We start from the raw sequence: 14,128 nt of genomic DNA, 5'->3' as shown, positions 1-14,128 counted from the left end.
AGGGGAGGTGAATCATGAGAGACTATGGACTCTGAAAAACAACCTGAGGGTTTTTAAGGGGCGGGGGGGGTGGGAGGTTGGGGGAGCCAGGTGGTGGGTAATAAGGAGGGCACGTATTGCATGGAGCATTGGGTATGGTGCAAAAACAATGAATACTGTTATGCTGAAAAGAAATTTTTTTTAAAAATCGAAAAACAGTACTAACATAACAGGACTAACATAACAAAATTAAATAAATATTAAAAGTCTCTGCACAAAAAGGAAACAATAAAACTAAAAGGGAATTTACAGAATGAGAGAAGATATCTGCAAATGACATATCTGAAAGAGGGTTACTATCTAAAATATATACAGGACATACACAACTCAATATCCCAAAACCAAATAGTCCAATTTAAAAATGGGCAGAAGACATGAACAGACATTTCTTCAAAGACATACAGATGCCTAACAGACACATGAAAAGATGCTCAACATCACTCATCATCAGGGAAATACAAATCAAAACTTTGATGAGTACAGACCCTTTACCTCTTTGGTTAGGTTTATTCCTAGGTATCTTAGGATTTTTGTTGCAACTGTTAATGGGATCGCTTCCTTAATTTTCTTTGTTCTGCCTCATTGTTAGTGTATAGAAATGCAACTGACTTCTGTGTATTGATTTTATAGCCTGAGACTTTGCTAAATTCCCATATCAGTTCTAGCAATTTTGGGGTGGAGTCTTTTAGGTTTTCTATATAGAATATCATGTAGTCCACAAAGAGTGAAAATTTTACTTTTACTCGGCCTACCTGGATGTCTTTTATCTCTTTTTGTTGTCTGATTGCTGAGGCTAGGACTTCCAGTACTATATTGAACAACAGTGGTGAGAGTGGACATCCCTGATGTGTTCTTAACCTTAGGGGAAAAGCTCTAAAGTTAACAACTCAAAAACAACAGATGTTGGCAAGGATGTGGAGAAAGGAAAATCTTCTTACACTGTTAGTGAGAATGCAAACTGGTTCAGCTACTCTGGAAAAAAGTATGGCGGTATCTCAAAAAGTTAAAAAATAGAGCTATCTAACACCCAGCAGTTGCAGTACTCAGTATTTATCCAAAGGGAAAAAAAAAAAATGAATCAAAGGGTCGAATGAACACCAACGTTTATAGTAGCCATATCTACAATACCCAAAATATGGAAAGAGCTCAGATGTCTTTCACTAGATGAATGAATAAAGATGTGGTATACATAAATATAATAGATTATTACTCAGCCACCAAAAGAATGAAATATTGTTATTTGCAACCATGTGGACAGCACTAAAAGGTATGTGAAATAAGTTAGTTAAGTGAAAGGTATACTAGAAGGTATGTGAAATAAGTTAGTTAAGTGAAATAAGTTAGTCAGAGAAAGATAAATACCATATGATTTAACTCATGTGGAATTTAAGAAACAAAACAGATAAACAGGGGAAAGGAAGGAAAAAATAAAACAAGATGAAAGCAGAGAGGGAGGCAAACTATGAGACACTTAACTATAAGAAACAAACTGAGGGTTACTAGAGGGAAGGTGAGTAGGGGATGGGATAACAGGGTGATGGGCATTAAGGTGGGCACTTGAAGTAATGAGCACTGGGTGTTGTATGCCACAGAAGAATCATTAAATTCTACCTCTGAAACTAATAATACAGTATATGTTAATTAAATTGATTTCCCTTTTTTCTTTTTTTATTTATTTTCAGCATAACAATATTATTTTTTCACCACACCCAGTGCTCCATGCAATCTGTGCCCTCTATAATACCCACCACCTGGTACCCCAACCTCCCACTCCCCCGCCACTTCAAACCCCTCAGATTGTTTTTCAGAGTCCATAGTCTCTCATGGTTCACCTCCCCTTCCTATTTCCCCCAACTCCCTTCTTCTCTCTAACTCCCCATGTCCTCCATGCTATTTGTTATGCTCCACAAATAAGTGAAACCATGTGATAATTGACTCTCTCTGCTTGACTTATTTCACTCAGCATAATCTCTTCCAGTCTCATCCATGTTGCTACAAAAGTTGGGTATTCGTCCTTTCTGATGGAGGCATAATACTCCATAGTGTATATGGACCACATCTTCCTTATCCATTCATCCATTGAAGGGCATCTTGGTTCTTTCCACAGTTTGGCGACCGTGGCCATTGCTGCTATAAACATTGGGGTACAAATGGCCCTTCTTTTTACGACATCTGTATCTTTGGGGTAAATACTCAGGAGTGCAATGGCAGGGTCATAGGGAAGTTCTGTTTTTAATTTCTTTTTTTTTTTTTAAAGATTTTATTTATTTATTTGACAGACAGATCACAAGTAGGCAGAGAGGCAGGCAGAGAGAGAGGAGGAAGCAGGCTCCCCACTGAGCAGAGAGCCCGATGCGGGGCTCGATCCCAGGACGCTGAGATCATGACCTGAGCTGAAGGCAGAGGCTTTAACCAACTGAGCCACCCAGGCTCCCCTGTTTTTAATTTCTTAAGGAATCGCCACACTGTTCTCCAAAGAGGCTGCATCAACTTGCATTCCCACCAACAGTGGAAAAGGGTTCCCCTTTCTCCACATCCCCTCCAACACATGTTGTTTCCTGTCTTGCTAATTTTTGCCATTCTAACTGGTGTAAGGTTATCTCAATGTGGCTTTAATTTGAATCTCCCTGATGGCTAGTGATGATGAACATAGTATTAGAAGTCCTAGAAACAGCAATCAGACAACAAAGAGAAATAAAAGGTATCCAAATTGGTAATGAAGAAGTCAAACTCTCTCTCTTTGCAGATGACATGATTCTTTATATGGAAAACCCAAAAGACTCCACCCCCAAGATACTAGAACTCATACAACAATTCAGCAACATGCCAGGATACAAAGTCAATGTGCAGAAATCAGTGGCTTTCTTATACACTAATAATGAAAATACAGAAAGGGAAATTAGAGAATCGATTCCATATACTATAGCACCAAGAACCATAAAATACCCGGGAATAAACCTAACCAAAGAGGTAAAGGATCTGTACTCAAGGAACTACAGAACACTCATGAAAGAAACTGAAGAAGACACAAAAAGATGGAAGACCATTCCATGCTCTTGGATCAGAAGAATGAACATTATTAAAATGTCTATACTGCCTAGAGCAATCTATACTTTTAATGCTATTCCGATCAAAATTCCACCGGTATTCTTCAAAGAGCTGAAGCAAATAATCCAAAAATTTGTATGGAATCAGAAGAGACCCTGAATCGCTAAGGAAATGTTGAAAAACAAAAATAAAACTGGGGACATCACGTTACCTGATTTCAAGCTGTACTACAAAGCTGTGATCACCAAGAAAGCATGGTACTGGCATAAAAACAGACATATAGACCAGTGGAACAGACTAGAGAGTCCAGATACTAAATTGACTATAAATTTAAAAATTTTTTTTAAAAACTACAATGAGATACCAACTCACAACTATCAGAATGGCTAAAATCAACAACACAAGTAACAACAGGTGTTGGCAAGGACGCAGAGAAAGAGGAAACCTCTTACATTGTTGGTGGGGATGCAAACTGGTGCAGCCACTCTGGAAAAAAGGAGAAGTTTCCTTAAAAAGCTAAAAATAGAACTACCCTACAATCCAGCAACTGCACTGGTAGATATTACCCAAAGGATATAAAAATACTGATTCAAAGTGGCACATGCTCCTGGTGTTTATAGCAGCTTTATCAACAATAGCCAAATTACAGAAAGAGCCCAAAACAGCCAAATTTCAGACAGCTGGCTATCAACTGGATTGGATAAAGACTGGATTGGATAAAGAAGATGTGGTACATATATACAATGGAATATTATTACCCCATCAAAAGAATAAAATCTTGGGGGTGCTGGGTGGCTCAATGGATTAAAGCCTCTGCCTTTGGCTCAGGTCATGATCCCCGGGTCCTGGGATCAAGCCGCACATCGGGCTCTCTGCTCAGCAGGGAGCCTGCTTCCCCTCCTCTCTGCCTGCCTCTCTGCCTACTTGTGATCTCTGTCAAATAAATATAAGTCTTTAAAAAAAAAAAGACTAAAAAAAAAAAAAAAGACATAACATCTTGCAATTTGTAACAACATTGATAGAGCTAGAGAGTATAATACCAAGCAAAAGAAGTCAGAGAAAGACAAATACCATATGATTTCACTCGTATGGAATTTAAGAAACAAAACAAACAAGCAAAGGAAAAAAGAGAGAGAAAGAAAAACAAACCAAGAATCTGATTCTTAACTATAGGGGAAAAAAATGAAGGTTAGGGGTGCCTGGGTGGCTCAGTGGGTTAGGCTTCTGCCTTTAACTCAGGTCATGATCTCAGGGTCCTGGGATCGAGCCCCACTTCGGGATCTCTGCTCAGCACAGAGCCTACTTCCCCCTGCCCTCCACCTGCCTCTCTGCCTATTTGTGATCTTTCTCTGTCAAATAAATAAATAGAATCTTCTTAAAAAAACTTAAGGTTACCAGAGGGCAGGTAGATGGGGGAATGGGTGAAATAGGTGATGGGGATTAAAGACTACACTTATCATGATTAAAAAACGAAAAGTCTAGGAGTCAAAAAGATCAAGCAATAATACCAGAGATTTAACTTAGACATTAGGAATAACTTTCCAATTATGACAGCTAAAAAACAAGAGGAATACATAGTCAAGAAGGATTTCATCAGCATGTTCTTCAGAGGACTATAGATATTTGTTTAAAACAGACCTGTACCCCTGGGGATAAAAATATATGTTTATAAAAAATAAAAAATTAAAAAAAAACAGTTTGATATGTTTCAGATATGGTCCTTCATGAACCAGGAAATGAAAATGAACTTCCTCTCTGATCCCTGTTTGAAGCATTTGGTCCTTTTTCAGACAGCTGGCCATAAAGTTGGAAATAAAAACAATTCCTCTTAAAATGATAGGTCATTATACTTTAAACTGATCAGTGCTAAAACCATGAAAGGAATAACTGACAGGTAATCTCTTAATTACATATATTTTATTTTTTTTCCTTTGGAAAAGTTTTAATCTGTACCTTAAACATTTAGTTATCTAAATATTCTTTTTTTCATTTATTTATTTTCAGCATAACAGTATCATTTTTTCACCACAATGAGTGCTCCATGCAATCTGTGCCCTCTATAATACCCACCACCTGGTACCCCAACCTCCCATGCCCCTGCCACTTCAAACCCCTCAGACTGTTTTTCAGAGTCGATAGTCTCTCATGATTCACCTCCCCTTCCAATTTACCCCAACCCCCTTCTCTCTAACTCCCCATGTCCTCCATGCTTTTTGTTATGCTCCACAAATAACTGAAACCATATGATAATTGACTCTCTCTGCTTGACTTATTTCACTCAGCTTAATCTCTTCCAGTCCCGTCCATGTTGCTACAAAAGTTGGGTATTCGTCCTTTCTGATGGAGGCATAATACTCCATAGTGTATATGGACCACATCTTCCTTATCCATTCATCCGTTGAAGGGCATCTTGGTTCTTTCCACAGTTTGGCAACCGTGGCCATTGCTGCTATAAACATTGGGGTACAGATGGCCCTTCTTTTCACTACATCTGTATCTTTGGGGTAAATACCCAGGAGTGCAATTGCAGGGTCATAGGGAAATTCTATTTTTAATTTCTTGAGGAATCTCCACACTGTTCTCCAAAGAGGCTTCACCAACTTGCATTCCCACCAACAGTGGAAGAGGGTTCCCCTTTCTCCACATCCTTTCCAACACATGTTGTTTCCTGTCTTGCTAATTTTGGCCATTCTAACTGGTGTAAGGTGATATCTAAATGTAGTTTTAATTTGAATCTCCCTGAGGGCTAATGATGATGAACATTTTTTCATGTGTCTGATAGCCATTTGTATGTCTTGATGGGAGAAGTGTCTGTTCATATCCTCTTCCCATTTTTTGATATGTTTGCCTGTTTCGTATGTGTTGAATTTGAGGAGTCTCTTCAATAAATGGTTCTGGGAAAACTGGACAGCTATATGTAGAAGAATGAAACTCGAACATTCTCTTACACCGTACCCAAAGATCAACTCAAAATGGATAAAAGACCTCAACGTGAGACAGGAATCCATCAGAATCCTAGAGGAGAACATAGGCAGTAATCTCTTCAATATCAGCCACAGTAACTTCTTTCAAGATATGTCTCCAAAGGCAAAGGAAACAAAAGCAAAAATAAACTTTTGGGACTTCATCAAAATCAAAAGCTTATGTACAGCAAAGGAAACAGTCAAAAAAACAAAGAGGCAACCCATGGAATGGGAGAAGATATTTGCAAATGACAGTACAGACAAGTGGTTGATATCCAGGATCTATAATGAACTCCTCAAACTCAACACACACAAAACAGACAATCATATCAAAAAATGGGCAGAAGATATGGACAGACACTTCTCCAATAAAGGCATAGGTGATGGGGTGATATAGGTGATATTTTAAATGTAATTATTGTAAACGTTTACATATGAGGAGCACTTTAGTTTTGTCAAAACCATATTCAGGGTGACTCGGTTGGTTGGGTATCCAACTTTTGATTTCAGCTCAGGTCATGATCTCAGGGTCATGGTATTAAGCTCTCTGCCCAGCTCTGTGCTTAGTGGAGTCTGCTTCTCTCCCTCTTCTTCTGCCCCTCCCCATACACCACCTCTCTCTTTCTCACTCTCTCGCTCTCTCTCAAATAAATAAATCTTTAAAAAAACATATTCGAACTAACATTTTACTTAATTTTAATATTCCTCTGAGGCAAGCATGAGTAATTGTCCTGACTTTCCTGTTGAAGACACAAGCTCTGATAAACTATGTCACTCCCTTTCCTAAGACCCAGAAAAGGCCACATGATCATCAGAGATTTGCAAGTTCCAAAGCTAGAGATGCCTATTCTTGGTGGAATGTGATAATAAATCCTTAAGGACAGTGGAGGCCAGGGAATAAAGGGTGGGGAGGATGGGATCTTTCTTCGTCATATATTCACAACCTTCTCTTATTTGGTACAGAAGTGTTGGACCTCCAGATTCTGGGATGGCCCTAAATTTGAGAAGCACTGGAGAACAGCCATCGAGGATCCACCCCCACAACTTAAGAAGATAGTCCTCTGATCAATCAGCTTGCTACCCTGGACCCTAGCCCTACAATCAAGAAAGGAAGGCCTCTTCTGCTTCTGCCAGGTATTTTACCAATATGGCCTTTCCCATTAGCTCCATTCTTCCCATTCTTCTACAGACAGAAAACCAGGCCTAATGAGTCCTCACTCTAACATGGCAGAGCAGCACTAAACTGAGCAGGTGTGCTCTAATACATTGGACAAGGAGTAAGAGAGTGGAAGGCTGAGGGCAGGATCAAGCCACAGTTTCTTATTCTCTTTGATCAATACAAAGAGTCAGAATTTATCAGGTGTGGATGGTTCCTATATAGGGAAAAACATGGAGAGACAAGTATAGGATAAAGAGATGGAAATGTAGGAAATTTTAAAACCATACTAAGAAATGTCAGGCCCATTATTCCCTTCTAGAAAGTGCTCTGGACACTTTAATTACTTTGGGGGCTTAACTCAGACTCAAGAGTTAAACACAGTATGTCCATAATAGACTCTATTGTCAAGATTTTCATTAATAAAGTACTTGAGTGTGCTGCTATTGAGGGCTCAAAGGCACTGCTTGAGTGACATTTGAATATGACAAAGTTCCCTACTCTCTAGTTTCATCTGACACCTAATATCATATAAAGAAAACTGTCTCAGATGCTCACCTGTGGCATATACTAAGTTAGCCACACTCTCTATTTGGCCTGACCTAGGACTTACTGGGAATTCCTTTCAAGACAGAGTCTGAGTGCTGGGTGATGAAGAAAAGCAGGCTCATCTGCATGTGTCTAAGTACAGTAACTGTGTACTTTCTTGACCAGCCCCCTTTCAAGTACTTTATCCCATATTTATTCCCCATGTATTAGCAAAATTCACAAAATGTTCCAATATTTTGGCAAAAAGTTACAGCTTTATTAAAGAATAGATATACTTACAAAACCTCTGTCATCATTCAAAATTTAATTTGGTTCAGAATTTAAGGCAGGGAGCTTCCTTTCTCTCAGTACAACATAGGAAGCAATGTAGGATACCAGAGTGAACACTACATAGAAAGAAGGTATACAACCAGCATATCTCCTCCCTTACTCAATGTTGGATATCCGGGGATAGGGTCATGATGGCAGTGCCACCTGCTTACTGAACCAAATTTCTTTCATTTTCATTCATGTGACTATGACATCTAGGGCACAACTTTGGTTGCCTGTAAAGAAGAAGTTATTAGGCAGACATCACCACTGCCCAGAAGAGAAAGTGATATTCATGGGCAGAGATGCCAGGATCTGTAACTGCACCTGGGAACTTGGAAATCGAATGATACACAAGCACATCACAACTGCCAAGCTAAGAAACCAGCAAACAAACAACTGATAAAAATAAATGTGATATAAAAGACATTTACTTTACTGATTCTCACTGGGTAGTGGAATATAGTGATTGGATGTTCAAGTTTGGTTCATAAAACAACAGATTAGGAAAAGATATGGTTATAAAGTCACAAACCCATTCTGACTTTGTCTAAGTTACTCTGCATTGTGGGCCTCAGTCTCCTTCCCTGTAAATAATGAGGTGTAACTGGAAAATACTGAAGGCTTCTTTCATTTTTATTATCCTGTGATCTAAATGTTCTCGGTCTACAAGTCCAACATACAGCTATTCTGCAGACTGTGAAATAGCCACCTCATCCAAAAATATTTCCTACAAGGAAGAAATATTTAGGATTCTATCAAAGATGGTGACCTTTAAACATAAAAATGTATATATTACATGACAGGGAAAGTAGAGCTTTTAATTCTTTCTTTTCTAGACAAAATATAATCAACTGAACATAACATACTAAAAACTATACAACACAGAATTTAACCTCAGGAGTGAAAATTAATCATAACACCAATAAAATAATAATAAGAATTCATTATAGCAACAAAATATGTTTTTCAAAAATCCATTACCTTGTTTGATGTTGACTTGGTATTTGTTAAAATTTGATTTTTTTAAAGTAAGATCTACACCCAACATGGGGCTTGAAGTTAGAACCCCAAGATCATGAGTTGCATGCTCTACCAAGCCAGCCAGCCAGGTACCCCACAAATTTTGATTTTTTAATTAAGACTTTACAAAAGTGGGCACCTGGGTGGCTCAGTGGGTTAAAGTCTCTGCCTTCAGGGGAACCTGGGTGGCTCAGTGGGTTAAGCCTCTGCCTTCAGCTTAGGTCATGATCTCGGGGTCCTGGGATCGAGCCCCACATCGGGCTCTCTGCTCGGCAAGGAGCCTGCCTCCCCCTCTTTCTCTGCCTGCCTCTCTGCCTACTTGAGATCTCTATCTAAAAAAAAAAAAAAAAAAAAAAGGAAAAAGAAAAAAACCTTAAAAAAAAAAAGTCTCTGCCTTCAGCTGGGGTCATGATCTCAGAGTCTTGGAATAGAGTCCCACATCGGGTTTTCTGCTTGGCAGGGAGCCTTCTTCCCCCTCTCTCCACCTGCCTCTCTGCCTACTTGTGATCTCTCTCTCTCTCTCTCTGTCAAATAAATAAATAAAATCTTAAAAAAAAAAAGACTTTACAAAAGTAATGCAGTTTTTTCCACATGATAAAATGACCACATAATTTTGGGGTTGTACTGAAAACAAAACTACACAAGGATGCTTTCCATTTTCATGTTAATCCAACAATATTAAAAACACTTTCAGTGGAGGCACCTGGGTGACTCAATCAGTTAAACGTCAACTCTTGATTTCAGCTGAAGTCATGATCTCAGGGTCCTGAGATTGAGGCCCATATCAGCCTCTGTGCTCTGTGAGGAGTCTGCTTGAGAATTTCTCTCCCTCTCCCTCTGTACCCTTCCCCAATTCTTGCTTTCTTTTAAATAAATAAATCTTTTTTTTTAATTTCAGTGGTTTTGCCAGTTCCAAAAACAGTTAAATATAAAATTCCAGTAAGAAATGTATAGCGGTTGACAGATAGCAAAATACATCTAGAATTAGCAAGAGTTCCAAAAAATAAAAAAGATATTGATTGAGTTACCTTCAAAGTTTTACTTCTCAAAGTCAAGAAAATAAGACAAGTGGATTGGAAGAAAATACAAATATTCATCAGATAAACCAAAACAAAGAACTCTTTAAAAATCAACAGTAAGGGAGGAGTCAAGATGGCGGAGAAATAGCAGGCTGACACTACATCTCCAGGTAGCAGGAGATCAGCTAGATAGCTTATCTAAAGATTGCAAACACCTACAAATCCAACGGGAGATGGAAGAGAAGAAGAACAGCAATTCTAGAAACAGAAAATCCACCACTTTCTGAAAGGACTGGTGGAGAAGTGAATCCAAAGAGACGGGAAGATAGACCGCGGAGGGAGGGGCCGGCTCCCAGCAAGTGGCGGAGCAATGAAGCACAAAATCAGGACTTTTAAAAGTCTCTTCCGCTGAGGGACATCGCTCCAGAGGCTAAAGGAGGGTGAAACCCACGCGGGGTCAGCATGGCCCCTGGTCCCACAGGGTCACAGAAGGATAGGGGGTGTATGAGTGTCACAGAGCTTACAGGTATTAGAACAGGGAAGCCGGCTACAGAGACAGAGTCCAGGAGTGAGCTCTCAGCTCGGGGTTACCTTGAATGGGTCGCAGGCTCGGTGAGCTTGGAGTGCAGCTGGAGGCCAAGGAGACGGGAGTAATCGGGCGCTATTCTCTGAGGGCGCACTGAGGAGTGGAGCCCTGAGCGCTCGGCTCCTCTGGGTGGAGACTGGGAGGCTGCCATTTTCATTCCTGTCCTCTGGAACTCTATGGAAAGCATTCAGGGAACAAAAGCTCCTGAAAGCAAACCCGAGTGGATTACTCAGCCCGGCCTCTGGTAAGGGCAGTGCAATTCCACCTGGGGCAAAGACACTTGAGAATCACTACAACAGGCCACTCCCCCAGAAGATGAACAAGAAATCCAGCCAGGACCAAGTTCACCTACCAAGGAGGGCAGGTTCAATACCAAGGAAAGCAGCAGAATTCCAGAGGAGGAGAAAGCAAAGTACAGAACTCATGGCTTTCTCCCCATGATTTTTTAGTCTTTTTAGTCTTGCAGTTAATTTTTTTTCTTTTTTTCTTTTTTTTTTTAAGATTTTATTTATTTATTTATTTGTCAGAGAGAGAGCGAGCGAGAGCGAGCACAGGCAGACGGAGTGGAAGGCAGAGTCAGAGGGAGAAGCAGGCTCCCTGCAGAGCAAGGAGCCCGATGTGGGACTCCATCCCACGACGCTGGGATCATGACCTGAGCCAAAGGCAGCTGCTTAACCAACTGAGGCACCCAGGCGTCCCGCAGTTAATTTTTTTCAATCTTTTTTTTTCTTCTTCTACTAAATTTTTTTTAACTTTTACCCTTTTCTTTTGTAACGTTTTTTAACTAGTCTATTAGTATATATATATTTTTTTCTTTTTCATATTTTTTCTTTATTTGTTTTCTTTTTTAATTGTTTCTTTTTTTTATTAACCTCTCTTATCCCCTATCTTGCCCCCCAAGATTTGGGGTCTCTTCTGATTTGGTTAAGGCATATTTTCCTGGGGTCTTTGCCACTCTTTTAGTATTTTACTGGCTCCTTCATATACTCTTATCTGGACAAAATGACAAGGCAGAAAAATTCACCACAAAAAAAGAGAAAAAGAGACAGTACCAAAGGCTAGGGACCTAATCAATACAGACATTGGTAATATGTCAGATCTAGAGTTCAGAATGACAATTCTCAAGGTTCTAGCCGGGCTCAAAAAAGGCATGAAAGATATTAGAGAAACCTTCTCAGGAGATTTAAAAGCCCTTTCTGGAGAAATAAAAGAACTAAAATCTAACCAAGTTGAAATCAAAAAAGCTATTAATAAGGTGCAATCAAAAAGGAAGGCTCTTAATGCTAGGATAAATGAGGCAGAAGAAAGAATTAGTGATATAGAAGACCAAATGACAGAGAATAAAGAAGCTGAGCAAAAGAGGGACAAACAGCTACTGGACCATGAGGGGAGAATTTGAGAGATAAGTGACACCATAAGACAAAACAACACTAGAATAATTGGGATTCCAGAAGAAGAAAGAGAGGGGAGCAGAAGGTATATTGGAGAGAATTACTGGAGAGAGTTTCCCTAATATGACAAAGGGAACAAGCATCAAAATCCAGGAGGTGCAGAGAACTCCCCTCAAAAGCAACAAGAATAGGACCACACCCCGTCACCTAACAGTAAAATTTACAAGTCTTAGTGACAAAGAAAATCCTGAAAGCAGCCCGTGAAAAGAAGTCTGTAACATACAATGGTAAAAATATTAGATTGGCAGCAGATGTATCCACAGAGACCTGGCAGGCCAGAAAGAACTGGCATGATATAGTCAGAGCACTAAACAAGAAAAACATGCATCCAAGAATTCTATATCCAGCTAGGCTATCATTGAAAATAGGAGAGATAAAAAGCTTCCGGGACAAACAAAAACTGAAAAAATTTGCAAACACTGAACCAGCTCTACAGGAAATATTGAAAGGGGTCCTCTAAGCAAAGAGAGACCCTAAAAGTAGTAGATCAGAAAGGAACAGAGACAAGGTACAGTAACAGTCACCTTACAGGCAATACAATGGCACTAAATTCATATCTCTCAATAGTTACTCTCAATGTTAATGGGCTAAATGCCCCAATCAAAAGACACAGGGTATCAGAATGGATTAAAAAAACAAAACCTATCAATATGTTGCCTACAAGAAACTCATTTTAGACCCAAAGACACCTCCAGATTTAAAGAGAGGGGTTGGAAAACAATTTACCATGCTAAGAGACATCAGAAGAAAGCAGGGGTGGTAATCCTTATATCAGATCAATTAGATTTTAATCAAAGACTATAATAAGAGATGAGGAAGGACACTATATCATACTCAAAGGGTCTGTCCAACAAGAAGATCTAACAATTTTAAATGTCTATGCCCCTAATGTGGGAGCAGCCAAGTATATAAAACAATTAATAACAAAATCAAAGAAACACATCGACAGTAATACAATAATAGTAGGGGACTTTAACACTCCCCTCCCTGAAATGGACAGATCATCCAAGCAAAAGATCAACAAGGAAATAACGGCCTTAAATGACACACTGAACCAGATGGACATCAAAGATATATTCAGAACATTTCATCCCAAAGTGAAAGAATACACATTCTTCTCTGGTGTGCATGGAACATACTCCAGAATAGATCACATCCTCGGTCCTAAATCAAGACTCAACCAGTATCAAAAGATTGGGATCATTCCCTGCATATTTTCAGACCACAATGTTCTGACGCTAGAACTCAATCACAAGAGGAAATTTGGAAAGAACCCAAATACATGGAGACTAAACAGCATCCTCCTTAAGAATAAATGAGTCAACCAGGAAATTAAAGAAGAATTGAAAAAACTCATGGAAACAAATGATAATAAAAACACAATGGCTCAAAATCTGTGGGACACAGCAAAGGCAGTCCTGAGAGGAAAAGATATAGCGGTACAAGACTTTCTCAAGAAACAAGAAAGGTCTCAGGTACACAACCTAACCCTACACCTAAAGGAGCTGGAGAAAGAACAAGAAAGAAAGCCTAAACCCATCAAGAGAAGAGAAATCATAAAGATCAGAGCAGAAATCAATGAAATAGAAAACAAAAAAGCAATAGAACAAATCAACGAAACTAGGAGCTGGTTCTTTAAAAGAATTATTGAGATTGATAAACCCCTGGCCAGACTTATCAAAAAGAAAAGAGAAAGGACCCAAATAAATAAAATCATGAATGAAAGAGGAGAGATCACAACTAACACCAAAGAAATACAAACAATTACAAAAACATACTATGAGCAACTCTATGAAAAAAAAATTTGACAATCTGGAAGAAATGGATGCATTCCTAGAGACATATAAACCACCACAACTGAACCAGGAAGAAATAGAAAACCTGAACATACCCATAACCAGTAAGGAGATTGAAACAGTCATTAAAAATCTCCAAACAAACAAAGCCCGGGGCCAGAAAGCTTTCCAGGGGAATTCTACCAAACG

General features: G+C 39.2%; 1 protein-coding gene across 1 annotated transcript in view; it reads left to right on the top strand.

Moving 5' to 3' along the window:
- The window catches only part of CUNH12orf54 (chromosome unknown C12orf54 homolog), a 52,400-nt gene extending 43,907 nt beyond the window's left edge, over positions 1-8,493 (top strand). Inside the window, exons 8-9 of the mRNA XM_004781956.2 lie at positions 7,014-7,184; positions 8,284-8,493. Of these exons, the coding sequence (XP_004782013.1) occupies positions 7,014-7,107 (94 nt within the window). The 3' untranslated portion in view covers positions 7,108-7,184; positions 8,284-8,493. The remainder of the gene's footprint in view (positions 1-7,013; positions 7,185-8,283) is intronic.
- Positions 8,494-14,128: the final 5,635 nt, after the last annotated feature.

The sequence above is a fragment of the Mustela putorius genome, unplaced genomic scaffold (genome assembly GCF_011764305.1).
Source record: "Mustela putorius furo isolate JIRA1106 unplaced genomic scaffold, ASM1176430v1.1 tig00537227_pilon_pilon_pilon, whole genome shotgun sequence".
In the NCBI taxonomy this organism is placed as follows: Eukaryota; Metazoa; Chordata; class Mammalia; order Carnivora; family Mustelidae; genus Mustela; species Mustela putorius.
This window is presented reverse-complemented; position numbering and strand designations above follow the sequence as displayed.